Source organism: Phyllopteryx taeniolatus, chromosome 3, assembly GCF_024500385.1.
Source record: "Phyllopteryx taeniolatus isolate TA_2022b chromosome 3, UOR_Ptae_1.2, whole genome shotgun sequence".
Taxonomy (NCBI): domain Eukaryota; kingdom Metazoa; phylum Chordata; class Actinopteri; order Syngnathiformes; family Syngnathidae; genus Phyllopteryx; species Phyllopteryx taeniolatus.
Window position 1 is genome coordinate 22,937,939 of NC_084504.1, and position 22,136 is coordinate 22,960,074.

At 40.5% G+C, this 22,136-nt stretch overlaps 2 protein-coding genes across 6 annotated transcripts in view; both read left to right on the forward strand.

The window, feature by feature from the left end:
• The first annotated feature begins 589 nt into the window (after positions 1–589).
• On the forward strand, positions 590–9,455 carry pheta1 (PH domain containing endocytic trafficking adaptor 1). Of its 2 annotated transcripts, XM_061767693.1 has the most exons (4): positions 590–1,324; positions 1,740–1,837; positions 2,399–3,207; positions 4,515–9,455. In XM_061767693.1, the coding sequence occupies exons 3-4, from the start codon at positions 3,078–3,080 to the stop codon at positions 5,381–5,383; spliced, it is 999 nt and encodes a 332-aa protein (XP_061623677.1). In that variant the 5' UTR covers positions 590–1,324; positions 1,740–1,837; positions 2,399–3,077; the 3' UTR covers positions 5,384–9,455. The 2 variants fall into 2 exon arrangements, with proteins under 2 accessions (XP_061623677.1, XP_061623678.1); XM_061767694.1 differs by lacking the exon at positions 2,399–3,207 and having other exon boundaries at positions 593–1,324.
• A 4,684-nt stretch (positions 9,456–14,139) lies between these two features.
• sh2b3 (SH2B adaptor protein 3) overlaps positions 14,140–22,136 on the forward strand; it is a 62,017-nt gene continuing 54,020 nt past the window's right edge. For 2 of the 4 annotated variants that reach the window (XM_061767708.1, XM_061767713.1), the window contains exons 1-2: positions 14,140–14,448; positions 18,281–18,385. The gene's annotated coding sequence lies outside the window, so the exon portion shown is untranslated. Of the gene's footprint in view, positions 14,449–15,947; positions 16,050–18,280; positions 18,386–22,136 lie in introns of all 4 variants that reach the window. The other 2 variants (XM_061767710.1, XM_061767709.1) reach the window with 2 other exon arrangements.

The window sequence follows — 22,136 nt, forward strand, 5'->3', positions numbered from 1 at the left end:
TAGATTTAACTTTAGTTTTAAGATTTATATTTAAATTTACATTTAAGATTTATATATATATATATATGAATTTAACATTTCTATACATATTTAACGTATTTAGATATATAACATTTAAATATATATTTAGCCTTTAGATTTTAGATTTAGGTGTAACATTTAATATTTGGATTTAACTATAAAGTTGACAAATATTGTGCTAAATGTGCAAAAAAGTGGCTCTCGAAAATTCACACCATTTTTTTTTATTTGTTATTGATACATAATCAATGGTCAATTTATTAGGCGCACCAGCACCCTCTCATGGAATCGAATCCAAATACTGTATATTAAATTAGGCATGTATACCTAATGTTGAGTAGAAATATTTTTTTTTAATATGTATAATATGATAAATATTACTTCTTAATTTTATTCTAAAAAATATAAATTAAAAGATGAGGTAACAATACATATTTTCTTATTTTTATCTTTTTTATTTTACTTTTTATTTTACAGATAGAATGATATAGTTTTGTCAGGGCCGATACCAATACCGATTTTTAGTAGTCAAATAGGTCAATAACCGATATTTGGAGCTGATATTCATTTGCTTTAAAGGAAAAGTATGTGTCAAACCTTTGAATAATACAATCTCCAAGTCACAGCAAATATTTATTCAACAGTTTTTCAGATTTGCAACATGTTAAAGTTTTTTTTTTTTAACTAGACAATAGACATCTTTGTTTTAAAATTCTAACAAAAAGTGCAGGTAGCTCCCAGGGTCAGCAGCATGTCTTATAAAGTTAAATAAATTAAATAAATGAGTAGCTCACTAAAATTGTCTACAGTAGATAAGGTTTTCCTCATTTTCAATATAACTGAAATGTCAAACAAAAACAAAAAACGTGCACGGAGTTCCCAGGGTCAGCAGCATCTCTTGGTGAAGATTTAAATAACTAAATAAATAGTTCCCTGAAATTACAAACATTTATTATTTGTGAAATTATTGTCACATATTATAAATAATAATATACTGTACTGTATACAATTATAAAAATGGATGGATACATGTTTTTATTTTAAAGCAGCACTGACTGCAGTATCCCAGAGTTCCAAGGGGTGCGTTCGTTTTATCCTGTCGTCCATCTGTATGCCGCCACACACCGAATGGGAAGAAAGTCCATCTCCAATCCCCGCCCACCTAACTGGCCGCCTCAACACAACACAAGCGCTTCTTTTTTGGGTCACGTGACATCGGGAAAAAATGGGAGCAAGAAGAAGGCGGATAAAAGATGGACTCACTGCGACGATTTGCTCCAGAACAAACATCTTTGCTTAGCGGGTAACATTCTAAATAACATAAATCTAGTTGACGTCGTAATATGTACGCTTTACGCTGCTATCTAAGCTCTCGCGTAGTGGAACTCTTAATGCTTCAATCTGTAAATCATCATCTGCCCTTCAAAGTGTTGGAAAAACGATACACACATTGCTACAAACAAACAAGCAAACAAAACAAAAAGTCTACTTCCACACACTTTACTTTGTGTTCTATTTCTTCTTTTTACGGCGCCGTTTTTTTGGTTGTTTTGTTTTTACACTCGGAAAAGTGCCGATGCGTCAAAAGCTGGTGACAAAAGGCAGTGAATCATTTTTTTTGGGGGGGGGTATAAAAACAGCTCACAGCGACGTGTTATTTTCGAACCTATAGTGAAGTCAAATGTCTGTCGTGTTTTTCCCCCCCCCCTATTTGTCAGGATGTTTTTGAAAATGGCCTAAAAGATGAGCTACGACATGTGGACGTTTGGAAATTAATGAGCTTGCAGCGGCGATGGAAACAAGAGACCATGTACATGTAAGTGACTTTGTTTGGATGGGGGTCAAACACTAGTTCCTCACATTATGATTAGCCTGGGTCTTTATTTACTTAACCACACTTGGTGTATGTTAGGAATTTTTATCTTATTTTACTTCCAATAAATGAAACGAGTCCAATAAACACATGGTAACATGGTTAGCAAATCTGCCTTACGGTAAGTTCTGGATTCGAATATGGAGTTTGCGTGTTGATCCCCATGTTTGCATTGGTTTTCTTCGGTTTCCGTAGGTTTGAATGTGAGTGTAAATGCTTGTTTGTCCCTATGTGCTCCGTGACAAGTACAGGGTGTACCCTGCCTCAGTCAACTGGGATAGACTCCAGCTCATCTGGAACCCTAATGAAGAGAGTTATAGAAAATGGATGGATGAAATAATTACATCCATAGTACATTAATACACTTACAGTGGACCAATACAAATCATTTCAAAACACCATTACAGAACCTATAATAATATATTCAAAGTGTCTCTCATTGACCCTAAGTGACGTTTAGCTGTTCTAGTAGGCTTTTCCTGAAATATTTTTTCTTTCTAGCAGAAGCCTGGAGGTTTTGTATTAACACTACTGCTTTGGAACTGTTCATAATTGCCTCCACCTCGACTGAGGCCGCAGTTCCAGCTGAAGAAAAACAGCCGTAAAGTATGACGCTGCAGCCACCACGCTTCACTGTAGGTGTGGTGTTCTTTTGGGGATGAGCAGTGTCGTGTTTGCGCCACGCATACATTTTTGAATGATGCCCAAATTGTTCAACCTTGATTTATATTTATTAAAAAAAATAAACTTGATCTCTCCCAATAGCGTGTGGAAAAAATGTCTTGGGGACTTAAAACCATGTTGAACTTTTTAGCCATAATGGCAAAAAAGTATGTCACAGCTACATAGTCATTTATAAGAGGGTGCACACACATGTGCAACCATATGATAACAGTTGTTTATTTTTACTTCCACTTTGAAAATATCTTTTTTTAAAATTATATTGAGTTGTGAAGGTAATAGGTCACATAAATCGTGGAAATTATTTATCCATCCATCCATCCATTTTCTGAGCCGCTTCTCCTCACTAGGGTCGCGGGCGTGCTGGAGCCTATCCCAGCTATCATCGGGCAGGAGGCGGGGTAAACCCTGAACTGGTTGCCAGCCAATCGCAGGCCACATACAAACAAACAACCATTCGCACTCACATTCACACCTACGGGCAATTTAGAGTCTCCAATTAATGCATGTTTTTTTTTTTTTTGGGATGTGGGAGGAAACCGGAGTGCCCGGAGAAAACCCACGCAGGCACGGGGAGAACATGCAAACTCCACACAGGCGGGGCCGGGGATTGAACCCCCGTCCTCAGAACTGTGAGGCTGACGCTCTAACCAGTCTTTTGTCTTTGTTTCTCTCTCCCCTGTAGAAACTTTGTTCTGTCCGAATGATCGACTCTTGATTCTCAATAAACCTCCGTTATAATACCAAGAAACCACAGCGGAAGGTTAAAAGCTCCACTGTGACACAGTAAAACTGTTGCGGCATAAAAGGGATACAGATTTTCCATTCTGCTTGACCTAAGAGCCGAACAGGACAAAAAAAATAATCACTGATCCAAACACACGGATGTGTCCGCTGTGACTAGAGTTGTTTACTTAATGCTCTGACCCAGTTTATCGGCGTACATGTGACGCCAAAGCAAAGTTTACGCTGTTGTGAAAGAGATTTAAATCTCCTAAATCAGGTGTCAAATGTATGGCCCGAGGTCCAGATCCGCCCTGCTACATCATTTTTGTGTTGTCCACTAAAGCAAATAGTGTCTACTTCGTATTTCTTGCTGAATGGATGTTCTTTTCCAAAATTGCAATTTTTCTTCACTTTTACAGGTATTAGAAGCATTTTTTTTTTCAACATATACATTTTTTACAAAAATTGAACAATAGTATTTATTTTTTAAAATGTGTTGAAAATATAAAAATGAAATGAAGCAGAAATTGTGTACGTAATAATATTAGGTCATTATATTAGGGCTGCAATGGTTAATCGGAAAACTCAAGTAATTAGATTACCAAAAGAGGTTGAAGCAAACTCTTTGCTTCGCAGGGATCATTTTTGCCCACGGACTAATGTTACTGCAGTCACACGCAGCACTCTGTGTAGAAATAAGTTAACCCGGCCGGTGGCGGCGAGCCAGGAGTAAAGAGTCCGTAAAAGAATGTCCAAAATTTAGGATCATTTCACTCTTAACAAGGGTTAAAGTTCAATGACTACCATAAGAGCACGTTTACGATCGCCAACACGAGGGAACGTTTCGTTGTCCCAAGGACAACTGCCAACTCTACTCTCTCATTTGCTGACGCCCACGTCACTCACCAGTTCAGGTCCCGCCTATTAAAGCCATACACTTTCAAAGTCACAGATACTACAGTCGAATGTGAGGCTGATAGTCCCAAATGGGCAAAAAAAATACCTGCACCTCACATGTACATTGTTATTGTGTTGAATAATACAAAATTGTTTTTTATCCGATTAATCGATGGGATAATCGTTAGAAAACTAAAATATGTTCAATAGCTGCAGCTCTTCATTTATACATTTGTGATTTTCACAGTAATAACAGCCCTCTGGGGGAAACCTTAACTATGATGTGGCCTGTGACTAAAATGATTTTTTCCTGCAGATGATTTAATCATCCGCCGAGGAAGCGTGAAGATGAAGCTGAACGAACGCAGCGTGGCCCACTACGCCACGTGCGACTCGCCGCCCGACAAGACGGGCTTCCTGTTCAAGAAGGGCGAGCGCAACACGGCGTACCACCGCCGCTGGTTCGTCCTCAAGGGCAACATGCTCTTCTACTTCGAGGAGCGCGACGGCCGCGAGCCCATCGGCGTCATCATTCTGGAGGGCTGCACCGTGGAGCTGTGCGAGTCGGCCGAGGAGTTCGCCTTTGCCGTCAAGTTCGACTGCGCACGGGCTCGCGTGTACAAGATGGCAGCCGACAGCCAAGCGGCAATGGAGTCGTGGGTCAAGGCATTGTCGCGGGCCAGCTTCGACTACATGAGACTGGTGGTCAAAGAGCTGGAGAGGCAGCTGGAGGAGATCCAGGAGGCGGCCGGTGGAGGCCTACAGGGCAGGCCCAGGGCATCCAAGCGAGCGTCCAAATCCAGATCGTCGTCGTCGTCGTCGTCCTCCTTGTCGTCGACGTCGTCCAGCTCTGGACAAAAGAACCACCAGGATGAGGTCCAGCTCATGTCCGGAGGTCCCAAGGAGAACGGTGTTGCCTGGAGCAAACCGCACCCCGTCTTGGCTAACGGTTCGTCTGAGGGGGCGTCTTCCTGCGTGGCCTGGGAATGCGGGGCCGACTCCCTAAATAACGGCTTGACAGCTCACAGGACCAACGGAGTCAGGGCTCCCCCGGTGCCCCCCAGAAGAAGAGGAGCGTCTCTCGAGAGCCCCTTCTCCCCCGTCACCGGATGCTTTTCCAAGCTCCACGACTGGTACGGACTCGAGGTGGAGGAGCTGAGGGCCCAGTGGCTTCAAAGTCAGTGAACCCCTGGAGACGGGTCAAATTTTCCAAGATTAGATCATTCCGTTGTTCCGTTTTCCAGGGTCGAGGCGGAGACTGGAGGTGATCCCCGATGACTTACTGCTAAAAGCAGACTACACCCTGGAAGTTTGAAATTCTGATCACAAGCCACTTTTTATACTGTCTGTAGAAGCCAGCAGTTTCCCATTTTGTCGCTGTTCTGCATTAACCACAGCCGCAGAATGGAGGAATGAAGTCGACCCCAGCATTTTTCTGCCTTTGGAGGTTGTAACCACATTTATGCTGCTTGCAAAAGATGGCATTTTGTTGCCTTTTTTCAGTGTCACCGTTTTGTACAAACAGCACAGACACAGAATGGTGGTTTAAAGTCAACCCAGCAATTTTCCGCCTTCTGGAAGTGGTGGTCGGTTTTACACCAACTGTGCAAAAGCAGGTATTTTTCTACCTTTTTGTGTCGCTGTTCTATATAAATGGCACCGAAATGAAATAGTGGGGAGCAAAGTCAACCCGGCATTTCCTTGTAAATAGTCATGCCTTTGTTGTGTATATGACACAGGCACGCCATGGGAGTATGAAGCAATTTCAGCATTTTTCCATCTTTTTTATTTTACTAGTTTCTGTGGAAACAGCACAGACACAGACTGGGGAGAAGTTGACCTGGCAATTTTTTTGCTGTGTGGCGGTAGGAACCACTTTTACACTGGCTGTAAAAGCAGACATTTTCCTGACTTTTTTTCCTCCCGTGTCACTGTTCTATATGAATGGAATCAATGCAGAATGGGGGGAACAAAGTCGACTCGGCACTTTTCAGCCTTTTGAGATGGTAGTCACTTTTTTCCACTGCATGTGAGGGAATTCTACAATACTGGGACTAGAGTTTGAAGTTTAACACATAAAACTAATTTGTCCCTCCCTGTTGTGCAGTCCAATGAAATATCAGACGTCATCAATTGATCCAGCTGCAGTAGGCTGTAGGGTTGGGCATCGTTTGAATATGAGCGATTCCGGTCCCGATTCCGGTTCCTTATTTCGATTCCGGTTCCGAATGATTCTCGATTCTGATTCTTTTAGGGGGCTGGGTCAAAAAAGTTTGCATGGTTTAAGTAAAGGGTGTCCAAAATATCAACATCCATTTTCTTAGCAGCCCGCAGCATAGACTAAAACATTTGACTCCTGGTTCTTTATAACCAGTATCAATATGGAACCTATGAACTAAAAGGCAATGTGTGTGGAGCTAACCCAATTTACTTAATATTCATTAATTAATGTTTCAGCCGCCGGCACGGTCGTCGACTGGTTAGCACATCTGCCTCACAGTTCTGGGGACCGGGGTTCAAATCCCGGCCCCACCTGTGTGGCGTTTGCATGTTCTCCCGTGCCTGGGTGGGTTTTCTCCGGGCACTACGGTTTCCTCCCACATGCTGAGTGCGAATGGTTGTTTGTCTCTATGTGCCCTGCGATAGGCTGGCGACCGGTTCAGGGTGTACCCCGCCTCCCACCTGAAGATAGCTGGGATAGGCTCCAGCAGCCTGCGACCCTAGTGAGGATAAGCGGTAAAGAAAATGAATGGATGGATTATGTTTCTGACGGAACTGAGCATTTTGGCACAAAAAGTAAATGACACCGATGATTTTTTTAATGATTTTGTTTTAATTATTATTTATGAATTGGACCAAAATGCTATCAAACATTCATTCCTTTCCTCCTTTGCACAATATAATCTTATTCCAAGTGTTGCACTGAGGCGACTGGTCATTAATTTGAACAATGTTAAGACGCACTTTTGTTCGCTGCTGTCGCCGTTGGTCACAAGCACGTCTTCGTTCTTCTTCGTAGGTTTTCGCCACTTCTTGTTCAGGGTCGCCGGACGAGGCATCGAAACTGGGAACCAAAATTTTGAAAGTTGAACAATTCCGGAAGAGCCGGAACATTAGTCCCGGTTCAAATCGATTCTGGATGCCCAACCCTAGTATGCTGTGTGAAATATCCTGCTTCCTTTGGTTCTGTGTAAAGGCGGTAAAATGCCGGTTCTTAGGTTATGGGCTCTGATCCGTGAACGTGGCTCCAGTGTCATTGGAAGTGCCAACTGATCAATCAAGTCCAGTGAACTATGTAAAAAAAAAAAAAGTACAATACCAATGGCGACTACATCATTCCTTGGCAACACATTCTTTGTTTTATTAATCAGTGAGGACAGTATTTGTGATTGATTGTGCATCCTGTCTGGCACAGGAGAAATTAATCAGCCATGATGTAAATATGGGATGATGCAAACTAAAATCACTTTTTTTCTGTTGTTTTTTTTCTTTTCCTTCCACTTTTGCCTAAATGACAATTGTCAGTGGAATATTGACAAAAGAGTAGCTATCCTCTTGACACTTTGTCTTAACACTCAATTTTGATTTAGTGCCTTTAACCGTTTTGAACAAACAAAAAAAAATAGGATTTCTACTTTCGAGTGAACCAGAAACAACTACACGCTGCTCTAAAAACAACATGGAAGTAAACAACAATATTAATCACCTGCCAGGAAGAAGAGGGAGTCCTCTTCTTTCCAACTTCCTGTTTAAATTTGCCATTACTCTACATGTTTTATTGGTCCATCTATGCACTCTATTTTTGATGTACGGTGGCCGGGTGAGTTGTGTGGGTAGACTTTCGTATGCGTCGATGTCATTGAGTTTGTTGAGTCATACCCTGACCAAATCAAGAGTTCAACTGATTCCATTTGTATGAATGGGTATCTTCTGAATGGTAATAACACAACAACGTGAAAAAATAGTTTAAGAAGTTGCAGTAGAGATATTAATTTGTTAATTTAATGTTTTGTTTTTTTTTTTAAACATTCTTAAGGTCCTAACCCATTAATAACGGTCAACCTAAGCAAATTAGTTGTTCAAAAATAGCCTTTGAAAACTCCATCAGCAGCGTATTTTTGTAACACACCATAGCCCCTCAAATATTACCCCATTGTCTAAAAAGTAATGATCAAAATGCTTGCCTGAGATGTACTTTTTTTTTTTTTTTTTTTTTTTTTTTTTTTACATTCCAGTTGTAATTAAGCGCTGCAGCTTCTTCTCACATTCCAAAAACATGTACGTAAGGTTCATCGAAGACTCTTAAATTGTCCATAGGTGTGATTGTGAATGAATGGCTGTTTGTTTTGTGCCCTGCCTTTGGCTGGCCACCAGTCGAGGGTGTACCCCGCCTCTCGCGATCTTAACGCGGACAAATGCTAACTTATCTTATCTGACCTCACGTTTCCTCTTCCATGTCGAAAGTTGTTTAAGCCAGAGCTCGGTAAAACGGGCATGGTGACTCAGTACGCATTCACAACACTTTGTTTGTACAACTATTTTCCCAGTCACATGTTGTCAGAGGACCACACTTTGCTTCTATGTTGTTTTCCTTTCTTTTGATGATATGTTCCGACAGTGGCTGGGTGGCTTCGGTTCGCATCATTGCACAGCATTATCATGAATGTTGCACACATGGTACAAGAGGGAGGGTGTTTTTTTCTTCCTCAAATTGCAATTGCATCCGTTAACTTCAACGCCTATGGTAGCAGGTGTCATATGATGTGAATGTGCCGATTTAACCGCATGAATAATAATAGTCGCATAATCAGAAGTGCCAAATTTCAACTCGAGTAACGTCATTGATCTTTTGTATGTAACATTTTGTGACGTTTTTATGCACATGATCCAGGTATTGTTTTGAATAATCAATGTTATCAATCACGCATACTTTAATGCTGTTCTACTTTAAAATATCTGACAAACTTACAATGTAATCTGTTTTATTGACTTGACAGCATTTGCCATCATTTCTGATCACAGTTGCCTGCCCTGTTATGTCACTTTAATGACATCAATGACAGTTGAATGGTAATCAAATGTGACATGGATTGTTGTTTATGAAAGGCTTGTCTACAATTTGAAGTTGTCATATTGTCATTTAAAACAAATTTTTTTGGCAGTATTGTTTCACAATATCAAGCATTCTCATGATTATGGTACCTTGAAGTATATTTAATCACCTACTGTAAGCAACCAAAATAAAAAACTGTCAGGATTGGGCAGTAGTGTGAACTTTTTAAATAATTTTACAAGCCATTTGGAGCTTTTTATCCCTCTTTTCATCGAACAACGTGGAATTTTTTTTTTATATTTGTACATGCAATACAAAAAAAAACTTTGCACAGCAAATTATACAACAACACAATAAGGTTTTATAAAATAGTCCACATGCATATGCAGTTTTTATTCTTAGAAATATCATATATTATCCTTTCCATTTTAGTATGTGCATAATTCTACATATTTTTATACTTTTTTAAAAATAAATATAAGTCATAGATTAATAAAACAGGAGAAAGATGATATCCCATATATTTTATTCCTATACTTAAGTGTTCCACTAACGTGTATGTGTTCACTGTGATGGGTTAAATGCAGAGAACAAATTTCGTGTGCATGCATGCATGTTCATGACAATCAAATATTATTATTATTATTATTATTATTATTCTAGGTACCCAGTTAAAACAGGCTTCGCGACATGGGTGATTTACGACAATTTATTCAACTTTACGTCTCGGTATCTCGTAGGCGCGCTTGCATGTTTCCAGTTTCTCCAACTCGGCGACAAAAGTCCGCAGACACGAAGACAGAGAAACATACAGGTAGGTTGTACGAATGAAGAACTTTTGGTCTTAATTGTATTTTTAAAAAAGAAAATAAAAAAGGTCGCGTGTCATCCACTTGATGTCGCTGTTTATCAGTTTGACCATGGTGGGACAGGCGTACAATTTTTGATGGAGGACTTTACATCAATACATATATATTTTTTCATTAAACAAAACAATTAATAGGCGGGCGAGATTTCATTGAATACATATCATTTATTAATCCTGTGAGGGAAGTTAAGTAACACAAGTCTATAAAATGTGTGTGGAATGGTAGTTAACCATGTCAATGTGTAATGTTATGTACAAAAAATACTAATGCTCTGTAAATTGGCTGGGTAGTATGAAGCAATACATATAATTTATTAATCCTGTGAGGGAAGTTAAGTACCACAAGTCTATAAAATGTGTGTGGAATGGTAGTTAACCATGTCAATGTGTAATGGTATGTACTATAAATACTAATGCGCTGTAAATTGGCTGGGTAGTATGAAGCTACGGACAAATGGAAAGTACTTCCTGTCTTGCAACATCAAAATAAAAGTCAACCTGAAGACATAAATGCGAACTTCCTAAAAATATCAAAGCATGTGTTGCCATAGCATAAACTGGACATGAGCAAAGTATAAAGAAGAAATGTGTGTGCCTGCTTGATGATCAATAAAATGGCTTACAACATTTTGCAATTGGCGATTCTGTGAAAATTTGCATCCATTCCAAATTCAGATTCACTGACATTAAATGAAGTGAAATGACACATCTTGGTTTATTCGACCCAGGCAGGTGACAAAAAAAATGAAAGTAGTAGTTCAAGAAAAAGTACTATAGTTGTAATATTATGAGCATAAACATACTATCCTGCATAGAATACAGTTCACAAGCAATAAAATATTCAATACTCAACTAGAAAGTCATTTTTTTAAACAAATACTTACTACGGGCAGCAAGGTGAGCTAGCGGCTAGCGCATCAGCCTCGCTTTTGAGAGGTTCGGGGTTCAAATCCCAACTGCAGCCTTCCAGTGTGGAGTTTGTTCTACCCATGCATTTTTTTTTTTTTAAAACAGGTACTCCGGCTTGCTCTCACATTCCAAACACATGCATGTTAGGTTCATGAAGACTCTAAATTGTCCATAGGTTTGTTTGAATGTGAGTTTGAATGCTTGTTTGTCTAATGGGCCATGTGTTTGGCTTGCGACCGGTCCAGGGTTGTCCCCCTCCTGAGGGGATAGTCTCCGGCTCACCTCCAACCCTAATGAGAACAAGTGCTATAGAAAATGGATGGATGAACATGAAGTCCCAATTATGTAATATGAAAAAACACTTTGAACTCAATGAAAGCTGCCACTATTTCTTTTCCTCAAGTACAACACACACGCTGAATGAAATGGAAACTGCGCTCATGCACAACAAATGAGCCTCTTTAGCCCTGTCGAATTCTATTAGAATTCCTTTCTTATCCTAATGGTGAGACATAATAGTCATAGACAATGACATGTTTGACTGCATCGCGCAGGAAGCAAGCTGTTGGTTTGTCATGAGACCCTGCTGCCTCAGGTCACGCCTATCTCCCCCCATGTGTAGTCAATGAGATGAAAAGCACATTTGTGGGAGGAATTTGCATCTGGAAAAGAAAAAAAAAAGAAGAAGAAGGAAAAAAACTATCCCCCGTGATACGGGCCGTGGGAGTTAGTTGTGCTCATGTTGACGAATGATGTGCGCGTATCCCCAAGTCTTCTTTTCACAATTAATTGCTAACAAAATCAGGATACTACACGCTAACTTAAGTCTGACTATTGCGCAAGCATGTAAAGACAAGTTTACGTTCACACCTATGGACAATTTAGAGTCTTCAATTAACCTGACATGCATGTTTTTGGAATGTGGGAAAAAGCTGTAGTACAGAAGAAACCCCACGCAAGTCCGGGGGATTCGAACCCTGAACCTCAGAGCTTTCTAAACACTTGGCGAGTGATTCCCAACTAGTGTGCCGTGAGAGATCATCAGGCGTGCCGGAGGAAATTATCCCGTTTCAATGTATTTATTACAATTAATGTATCTTTGTTCATCTAACTGCCAGCGATCAATAGCGACAGGCAGGTAAATGCTATATGCACTAGATGGCAGAAGGTCCTGTATGTCATTAACCTGTGTTTTGACTTTTTTTTGTTGTTGACATTTTTATTTGGTGGTGTGCCGTGAAATTTCAAATTCAAAATTTGTGCCTCGGCTCAATAAAGGTCAAAATAAAGAGACGAGAATTAAAAGTGTTGTATTTAAAACGACTAGCCTCTGCCAGCTTAATGCTAACATACAATGGGAAACATCATAGGCACTCAGACTCACAATTAGAATCTATGTGGCGGTGGTGTTACCGTTTAAGCATCGGATATCTGAACACAAACGGTCCAGCAACACATGTAGACAGATAATATAACACTCACAGGCATATATGGAGGTTATACCACGCAATTCCGGTTTCAAGGACTGATCCTGCTCTTCCGGCCCTTCGATCGCTATGCCAAATTATTTACAATTCACCCAAGGCACACCAAAAATTTCGCTGAACGAGTTGAGTCGTATCTCTAAAGCATATTCATCCACATCAATACTTGAGTTCAATATAGAGCCATCGTCTAACGCGTAGCTAGCATAGCTATTAATGTTAATTCTTGGTTCTAAACAACAAGAGACGACACCATCATTGACATTTTACAAACGTCCTTAAGCAAGGCAAACTACATCAACACAACATTATATTGTTTTTTCCTCCTTTCGTGGTGAGTTCAAGTAGCAAGCCGTTTTTTTTTTATCTGTGTGGCCGGCCACTTTTTTTAGCGAGAGCGAGGACGACCGCAGCCACCCCGTATTGTCATTGCGGTGCTTTATAATAATATAAAACGTAAAATAAATTGAAAACTGATCATTTGGGTGAGGCCAGCAACTGTCATTGTTTTAACTCCCCCTTAGAGCGTAACAACGGTATGTGCCCATCCTGCGTAACATTGCGTTTGAAACTTGGCACAGTACGTACACCTGGAAAAGCACGGAGATGCAGAGTGGAAAGGAGTTACGTCATACGTGACTTCATAGCATGGCTCGACTCTTTTCTGACTGATTGGCTCCAAGCCATCCTTTGTTCATCCACAAGCTCCAAAATTGAATAGGCAATGTGTCGCGATATTTTTCAGTGGCATAATGTTTACACGATCGGAAAAGTTCTTCTCGTCGCTTTTCATTTTGCCCGGCCTATGCTTTTGCGGGAATTCCCACCCCGTCCATGGCAAAAAGTCAGTTTTATTCTCTGCAAATAAGGACTAATATTGCTGCCATACTGAGAAGTTGAGAGGAGCCGAGTCTCCAGTACAGTATGGTGGCCAAGGCACACACACCAGGATGGGCGGCAAAATGTGCATTGAAGGGGAAAGTGTGACAAAATCTGTTAAATTATTGTGAATTCTATTTGATCATGTCATTAGCGTATGTTTTATTAAGTAGAATATTATGGTGATATAAAAAAACACGTTACAAAAATACTTTCTTGGTGTTTTGGGGGAGGCTGGAACGTATTAATTGTATTTTGGTTCCTTTCAATGGGAAAAGATGATTTGAGTAACAAATTAAATGTGAATCACTGGACTGTACTGCAGTAGACCCACCCAACTACTCAACAACTATCGAGGACCAGGACAAGATAAGGAGCTATACTGTCACGTAGTTATAAGTACCAAATAACTAAATCGCTTCGGGTGTATATTAAAGCTAACACGCTAACTGGCTACAGTTACCTGTCAATGGCGTACTAAAACGTACAAAATAATCTCTTCCCCACATTTCAGTAAGTTTCATGCCTAGTTCACATTTTAAAAAAAATAATTAAAAAACGCAACTGGGAAAAAATACAAGAATGTAAGCAAGTGGTAGGGCACAAAACTGACTGCTTCTTGAACCGACATGTTGGACTTTTATTTTTGCTCAAGCGGAAGCCGGAAGAGCTTTTGTGAAATGTCTCTCCCTTGACGCGGCGGTGCATTTCCCCCCCCACCCCACTGAGCGGAAACTAGGGTCGCCACTTTTTTTTTTTTTTTTTTCCGCGTCAACTTCGTGCCTCAAAGTTTAATTTTTTTCTTCATCTTTTAAGTCGGAGACATCGTCGCGTCAAGTCACAATGGAAGCCAAAGATACCGTTTTGTGCACTTCTTCCCGCTGAGGTGGACTCGCTCTCTCGCTCTCTCTCTCTCGCTCTTTTTTTATTCTTCCCGCCGACGCCACTTTTGTGACCAACTTTTTGATGCCTTTTCGACACATTTCCGTTATGCGAAGTCCAAACTGTTGTGTTGTCGTCGTGCTGCGGTGGGTGCCCATCCGAGATAACGGAGAACGTGAGTACTGTCTTGCTACGTATTGACATTGAAACGCTTCAACAACTTCTTCTCTTTCCAACACATGGCACTTTGTCCCCAGGGATGCGTTCACGTTCACGTTCTAAATGCTGTAGAGTTAAGTTTCCTCTTTCGCTTGAAAATGTGCTGGAGTGACATTTAAAAGGGAACTCGGAAGTTTTCTGACGTTGCCCGTGGGGTGCTCGGCTTGACATAAACTTGGCAAAGGTGTGTGCGTGTTTTTTTTTTTTTTTAAACTAGTTGGAAAAAGTCCACGTTGTTCTGACGCTGTCATTGAAAAACTGACGTAAGTCTGGCGGTGGTCACCATGGCAATGACGCAGCATGGCACCCAGCTAGCCCATCTTACCTGCACATCTGATGTAGACTAGAAACATTGAGATAAGTCTCTTGTACTGACAAATTTAGCATTAAATAGGATCTACTGTATATATATATATATATATATCTATATATATATATATATAAATATATGTGTGTGTGTAGTAGAATTTGTTTTAATTTCTTATTGCCAGTAAAAGCACTAATGGTACCATGTGTCAAAATTGTATCGCAAACAATAATTAATGTCTGCCTCAAAGGTTCTGAGGTTCGGGGTTCGAATCTTTTCTGCGGCCATCTTGTGTGGAGTTTTCATTTTCTCCTTGTGCTTTCTTTTATTTATTTTTTCTTGCTTGTTGTGATAAATGAAATAAATCTAGGGCAACATGGTTGGTGCGCGGTCAGCACATCTTCCTCAGGGGCGTCAAACTCTTCCATTTTTTTCCTCTGGGCACGTTGTAGCCATGTCCTCATAGGGACATTATGACTGTGAAACCAGATAAATGTTTAATGGCCTCATCATAGTATTACATGAGCACAACATGTTTTTTTTAATTTTGTATTATCCATTGGTGTGAATGTGAGAATTTGTCTATATGTGGCCTGCGATTGGCTGGCAACCAGTCCAGGTCGTACGCTGCCTCTTGCCCAAAGTCAGCTGGGATAGGTTCCTGCAGCTTACTCACCACCCTAATGAAGAGAAGTGAAATGGAAAATGGAAAGATAATAGAGTGATTTCAATTTAACAACATATTCTATGGATATACTGTACCCATATAAAATAACCTGCAAAATCAAACATTTTCCAGCATGTTAGCTTCATTGAATACACCATTGATGCTTAAAGTGTGTTACATGTACCAGTACTAGCAGTATGTGGGCTACCTCTACTTGTATGCGAAACAGTCACTGCGTGGGTGCAATTCAGTTGTATTTCACTTTTATGTTTAATGCATTTGTATTAATGTTCAAGAACTATATGTTTATGAACCATTCATTTAGGTATTTTTTTTTATTTCACTGTTATGTGCAATGTAGCTACTGTAAAAGGCACTTAAGCACTATTACTGCCTTTACCGAATTACCACTCACTGCCATAAGAGGTATAACTAGGTCACAAAAGAACCCAATTTCATATCCTCTATCCATTTTCTATAGCACTTTTTCTGTTTCGGGTCACGTGTGAGCTGGAGCCTGTCCCAGCTGACTATGGGCGAGAGGTGGGCTACACCCTCGGACTGGTTGCCAGTCAATCGCAGGGTACGTACAGACAACCAATCAGTCCCTCTTGTGTTCACATCAATGGACAATTCAGTCTTCAATGAACCTAACCAATGCATATTTTTGACATGTGGGAGGAAACCGGAGTACCCATCGAAAACCCACGCATGCATGGGGTAAACTTACAAACTCCATACAGGAGGGCCTGCACCAAGAGTTTGAACCGGAGAATTAGGGTCTTTTGACTCGGAGGCAGACCTGGTTAGCACTAGTACACTGTGGTGCCCACACAATTTTCTCAATGAGATGAATTACTGTACATATCCAGTCATTTGTCACCATCATAAAACCTGGATTAACTGTACAAACAAAGTTTGAAATACCATTGTAACTTTTATTAAAGCAAAGAAGAAGTTAACCAGTCCAATATTATGTTATGGAACATTAAAGTACTCTCTTTAACTTTAACGACAAATCGGCACATACCACGCTACCTTTTGATCACAGGTGACAACCAAAGAAAAAGCAAAATGCACATGCAGAGGTAATCCTTTGATGCTGGCTGAAAAGAGGTTTAGTGAGGTGCGCCAATGCCACGCATTATCACTTGGATTTAAAGGACATTTTCACCGAACATATTGCTTAAACTCAGAATTTGACTAACGTTAAGGTGTGTAGGCTGTTGGAGTTTACACGGTAATTGTTAGATTACCTTTTATAAAGGATGTGCCTGAAGGGCATGGACCCGGCAGGTTAACTAGTGTGCTGTGAGTGCCATGATTTGGTACGTCATTAATCGGCTTGTACAGTCTAGAACAGTAACAAGTGGTACGCAAGCTCCCTCTAGTGGTTTGGGAAAGAATCACTGAAATCTTAAAATTATGCATTTTACAGTGTCTTAAACGTTTTTAAATCTACTACAGTACATTTGTTAATTGTAGTACATTTGTTAATTGTAGTTCAATTGTATTTACCTTTAAGTATAACACATTTGCATTTAATCTTTTAAGTGCTTATGTTCAAACATTTATTTGGGTTCAATTTTTATTTTGTATTTACTTTTGTAAAACTAACATTTTAATTGAATCATTATTTAAGTAGCTAAAGTTATTCCCCCCCCCCCCCCCCCCCCCGCCGCCCCCAAAATATATAGGCTCAGTGTTAATGTTCAAATGTTATAGTAGCTTACACCAGTGGTTCTCAAAGTGGGGGGCACAGAACATTTGCAGGTTGGGTGCAGGGCGCGGGACAAATGAATGAATAAAAACATTGCATTAATAGCAATGATGAATATTGAAAAAAGAAACCCATTACACTGAACATAATTACACAGTTAAGGTGATTGAAAACAGTTACACTTATTACAACCAGCAGTTTATGGCAGTTCACTTTTTATTTTTTTCAAAAAACGTTGAGGTTTGTATTAATTACATTGTAATAAGTCCATTGCCGTTTATTCCACACGTTGTGATTATTACAATGTGTGAAATAAACTGCAATGTACTCTGAAAGGGGGGGGCGGGGGGGGGGGGGGGGGTCGCAAAAATATCTTATGAACCAAAGGGGGGCCCAGCAGAGAAAGTTTAGGAACCACTGGTTTAAACTAATATTTAAACGTATTAACCGTATTTGTTGAAGTGGTCCTTGGTGTAAAAAGTTTGAGAGTTGAACTGCCTTTGTGCATTCAGACATACATGAAACATGGAGATTGTGCTTTGGTTGGTTAATTTTTCAAGTAGAAACAGGATGTCCGCCATCGCTCACAGATCAGGCCACGTGACTGCGGCCTCACATCTCGGCGCTATCGGCAGTCGTCTCTTCCTCTCTTCTCGGGGTTTCCAAGAACTCCGCTGACGAGACCACGAGAGAGGACCGACTCACGGCGGCGCTGCGGGAGGGGGGAGGGGAAAGGGGTGGGAGCCGGGAGGAAGCGAAGCACTGAGGGAGATAATTGCCCAGCGGATTGGAATGGGAATTTAAAAAGGAAGAACCAAATTAGGGCGGAAATATGGAAGAGAAAGAAAGTTTGTACAGCAGAAAAGTGGTGCAATTTGGAGTTCAAGCCTTTGTCATGGCTGATGTCAGCGCATATAATGAAATTCAGCTCAGTGATCGTTTAGAGGACAACTTAACAAATGTGTTTTGCTTTTTTTCAAAACTTCTTTTTTATTTATGTGACCACCACAGAAAGCTAGCAGTGATGACAGAGGAAAGAAATGGATAATAATCTATATAAGTAAAGCTCAAAGTTTGTGTGTCCGTTTTCAAAGAACCGCCCTCCCGGACGCCCCCGAACACTCCTGCACGTTCCCGCACACCCCTGCACGCTCCGGCACGTTCCTGCACGTTCCTGCACGTTCCTGCACGACTCCAAGGTTTCAACAACCATTCACACTCACATTCACACATAGGGGGCAATTTAGAGACTTCAATTAAACTACCATGCATGTTTTGGGGATGTGGGAGGAAACCAGAGTGCCTGGAGAAAACCCACGAAGGCTTGGGGAGAACATGCAAATTGCTTCGTGGTTAGCTTCTCTTTACATTCTTTACACTGAATTAGAAATTAAAACATTGATTGTTTCATGCATTAAAGCCATAATGAGGTAATTCACTTTATATCATTTCCTGAGATTTCTTGTTATGTTGAACATCCACCAGGATCATGGTACAGATTATGTTTGACTTTGGAGGTTCCACTTTCTGTCAGGGAGCTACCGCAGTAAACACATTGTTTAGAGGTGTACACTTGTGTGTAGTGGATTTTCCGAAAAAAAAAAAACAAAAACAAAAAAAAGCTTCGGTTCATGTTTGTTTTGAGGCAAACACACAAGTGTTGCCTTCAAAGCTGCCATAATTAGAGAGCATTTGTACTAGGGTGTCTTTACTCCAACGTGTCCCTCCACTGCAATCCTGTTGTTAGGGAAAAAAATGTTGATTACAGGTCCGATTTAGTTGCAGCCGTGCGGGGGACCTTGTTGGTGGGGGGGAGAAAAAAAACGTGTCTGCTTGACGGTGCTGCGGTTGATTCTTGGTGCGGGGATGCGGTCAGGGAAACACGCCCTGATTGTTAGCTGTTTAGTCACGGGATGTTTCGCCAGGCTTCATGGGTACATCTTGACATATTTTTTCACATACTCTTGTAGATTTCCAGCCAGCGAGTTTTTGTTTGGCAGAACTGCAAGTCACAAGTCTCAGTCAAGAGCGCATGTTGTCACAAATAGACACTTAACTGTTCATTATAATAAGATTCTTGCATGGGGTGGAACCTGTGAGGTGGGAAAAAATGTTTTTCCCATGGATTTATTGTACTTCTGTGATGACAAAAAAAAAAAAAATGCCATAGAAAACAAACTTATGGAGGTAAGACCTTGGAAACTCACTAAGACAAAGTGTGTCAAGATGACGGTTGCTGGACCTCGGAGATCTTGTATGTTTCCCAATTAATTTTTTTTTGTGTGGTCAATTCTGAATCGTACAGTGTCAAGAAAGTTGTCTTTCAAAGCATTTTTCTCGACCTTTCCTCCGCAATTAGACTTCCAGGAAGTCAAACGAGTCGCAGTATAATTATTCCCCACCTCTCACCCCCGTATATCACGTCTCCAATTTTGTCACAGTTTGAAATCAATCAAACAATCCACACGTAGGAATAAGTCACTCTGTAACCGCTGGCGTAGCTCAGCGCGAGATGCTTCGTGTTCCAGGGGTGGAATATTTGAGGCACGCTTAAACAGTGTGAATTCATCTTGGCTCGGATGTGAATGATGGATTGTTGCTTTCAAGTTTCCTGAAAACAAGCGTGTGTTTAAAGATTCCAACGATAAATTGTGTTTCGTGTTCTGGGATATGCAGTCAGGGTTTGTTTTGCGCTCAATTCTTTGTGGCTGCATTCATTGTCTCGACTGTATGTGCAGTACACTTAAGAACACTAGAGATCAGAACTGATCATAAAAATACTTATTTGCCTTGTAGAAATATAAAGCACGCCACAGTTTATTTTTTTTATTTTTTTTGTAGTTAATAATTCACGCTGACTGTCTGTAGAAAATTAATCTGGAAACGACTTTGAACAAAGCTGTTTTTAATTACCTATGTCAGCGTAAAAACCCAAATTAACATTTCATAGACGGCAGATTTTAAAACAACAATATGTAAAACAATCTCAAAATTGTTACAGTACACTGGCTTCTAATAAGGTTACATTTACAATATGTTCCCGGCGGCCATGGCTGCCACATTTGTCCAAAACATTGTGCGGTGAGATTTTAGCCATTTTTTTCTTGTAATTCAAGTCTTGCTAAGTTAGTGTGTGTCGTGCTCACAGCCTATTGCAGTATCCATGACAGGCCGTGGGGGCACGGTGCTACCAAACTCCGAAGGCTCAAAGGTGCTCTACGTTTCGGCCCGCTGTTTAATACGGATGTGAATACATTCCCTCTTGTTTGTCAAGTTCTATCAAGGCTTTCTTGCCGCTCTATAATGAATGTTTGATAATATTAGTTTTCTGTCAACAATTTATTCACTAATCCATCTGTTGTAACAAATTATGGGGAGAAAAAAAATCACATACACTCTGCACTGACTAGGTTTCTAATTTGCCCTACCGCAAAAATCTACCAGGGTACAGAAGGTTCCCCGAGGATTATTTAATTCCTCCTGTCCCCCCAGGGTCTTCTTAAAATTACCAGGAACTCTCGAGGGGGCGGGCTGTGGTGACTTGACTAAGGCCCCAGTTTCGGCTGAAGAAAAATAGCATAAAGCATGATGCTGCCACCACCATGCCTCACGGTAGGTATGGTGATTAGCAGTGTTGTGTTTGCGCCAAACATAACTTTTGCAATTATGGCCAAAAAGTGTTTTTATTTTTCATTGAAACATAACACATTTTCCCACGTGTTTGGGAGATTTCAAGTGTGTTTTTGTTTTTTTGTAAAATAGGGATTCCGTCTTGCCACCCTACCCCATAGCCCAGACATACCTAGAAGGGGGTAGATTGTTGTCACATGTACTAAACATACAGTATTCGCCAGAAATTCCTGCAGCTACTTCATTGTTTGTCTTCATTCTTTTGGCAGCCCTCCTGACATGTTTTTTTCTCATCTTTTCATCGATTTTTAGGGACGTCCAGTTCTTGGTAATGTTACTGTTGTGCAAATATTCCCCAGTCACTGTGTTCCATGGTCTATTTAATGGCTTGGAAATTGTTTTTTTTACAATATTCCTGACCGAACAATGAGATCCCGGTGATGTTGCGGACTATGGCTTGTGCTGTAAGATGTGACTACAAAAATTCAAGGAAAAGCATACTAGAACATCTGAGCTTTAGTTGGGGGTTATCAGTCACTTAAAATGGTGGCATATGTGTGTGGACTCCTGAACACAGCCATATACCCAGTTATAAGAGGGTGTGCACACTTGTGCAACCACATAATCTCAGTTTTTAATTGTAATTTTTCCTCTTGAAAAGTTTATTTTTTTTCAATTCAGTTGTGCAGGTTATAGGTAACATTAATGGTGAAAACATTTCAAAATGATTTATCTTGGTCTAATTGTTTTCCACAAAACCTGGAATTTGAACAGGGGTGTGTAGACTATTTTTTATATCCACCGTATCCACCTTTGCCTTTTACATGGAACCCAGCCAAGGAGGAAATTGCCATGACCCAGCATCCCACAATCCAATAATTAGATGCGTGCTAACATTGTATTGCCTTTGTAACACCTCTGATACTACATTAAAAGGCGGAAAATTGCCATGTCAACTTCGTCCCCCGATTCCATATCGGTGTGAACATCGACACGGAGGAAAATGGCTGCTTTTACAGGCAGTGTCACGGAGGCTTGTATGTTTGCTCATCATACTTTGTCGTGTTTCGTCAACAGTCTTCTGTAGCGTCTGTGAGCCCTGATGCCCCCCCCCCACACTATCACTCATCACGGGCCATCCTGTCAAGATGTCTGTACTCAACTCATTGTAGGTCTGTCATTAGATCCCTGTGTTTTATGATTTCCCCAACATGCCAGGTTCTGTCTAAGTGAGGATAATGATGGACTGCAGGCTTTATGTCTGCATCTTTTATTAGTCATGCTGTTTGTTTGAAGCGTTTGTCTCCTTCCTCTTCGTGG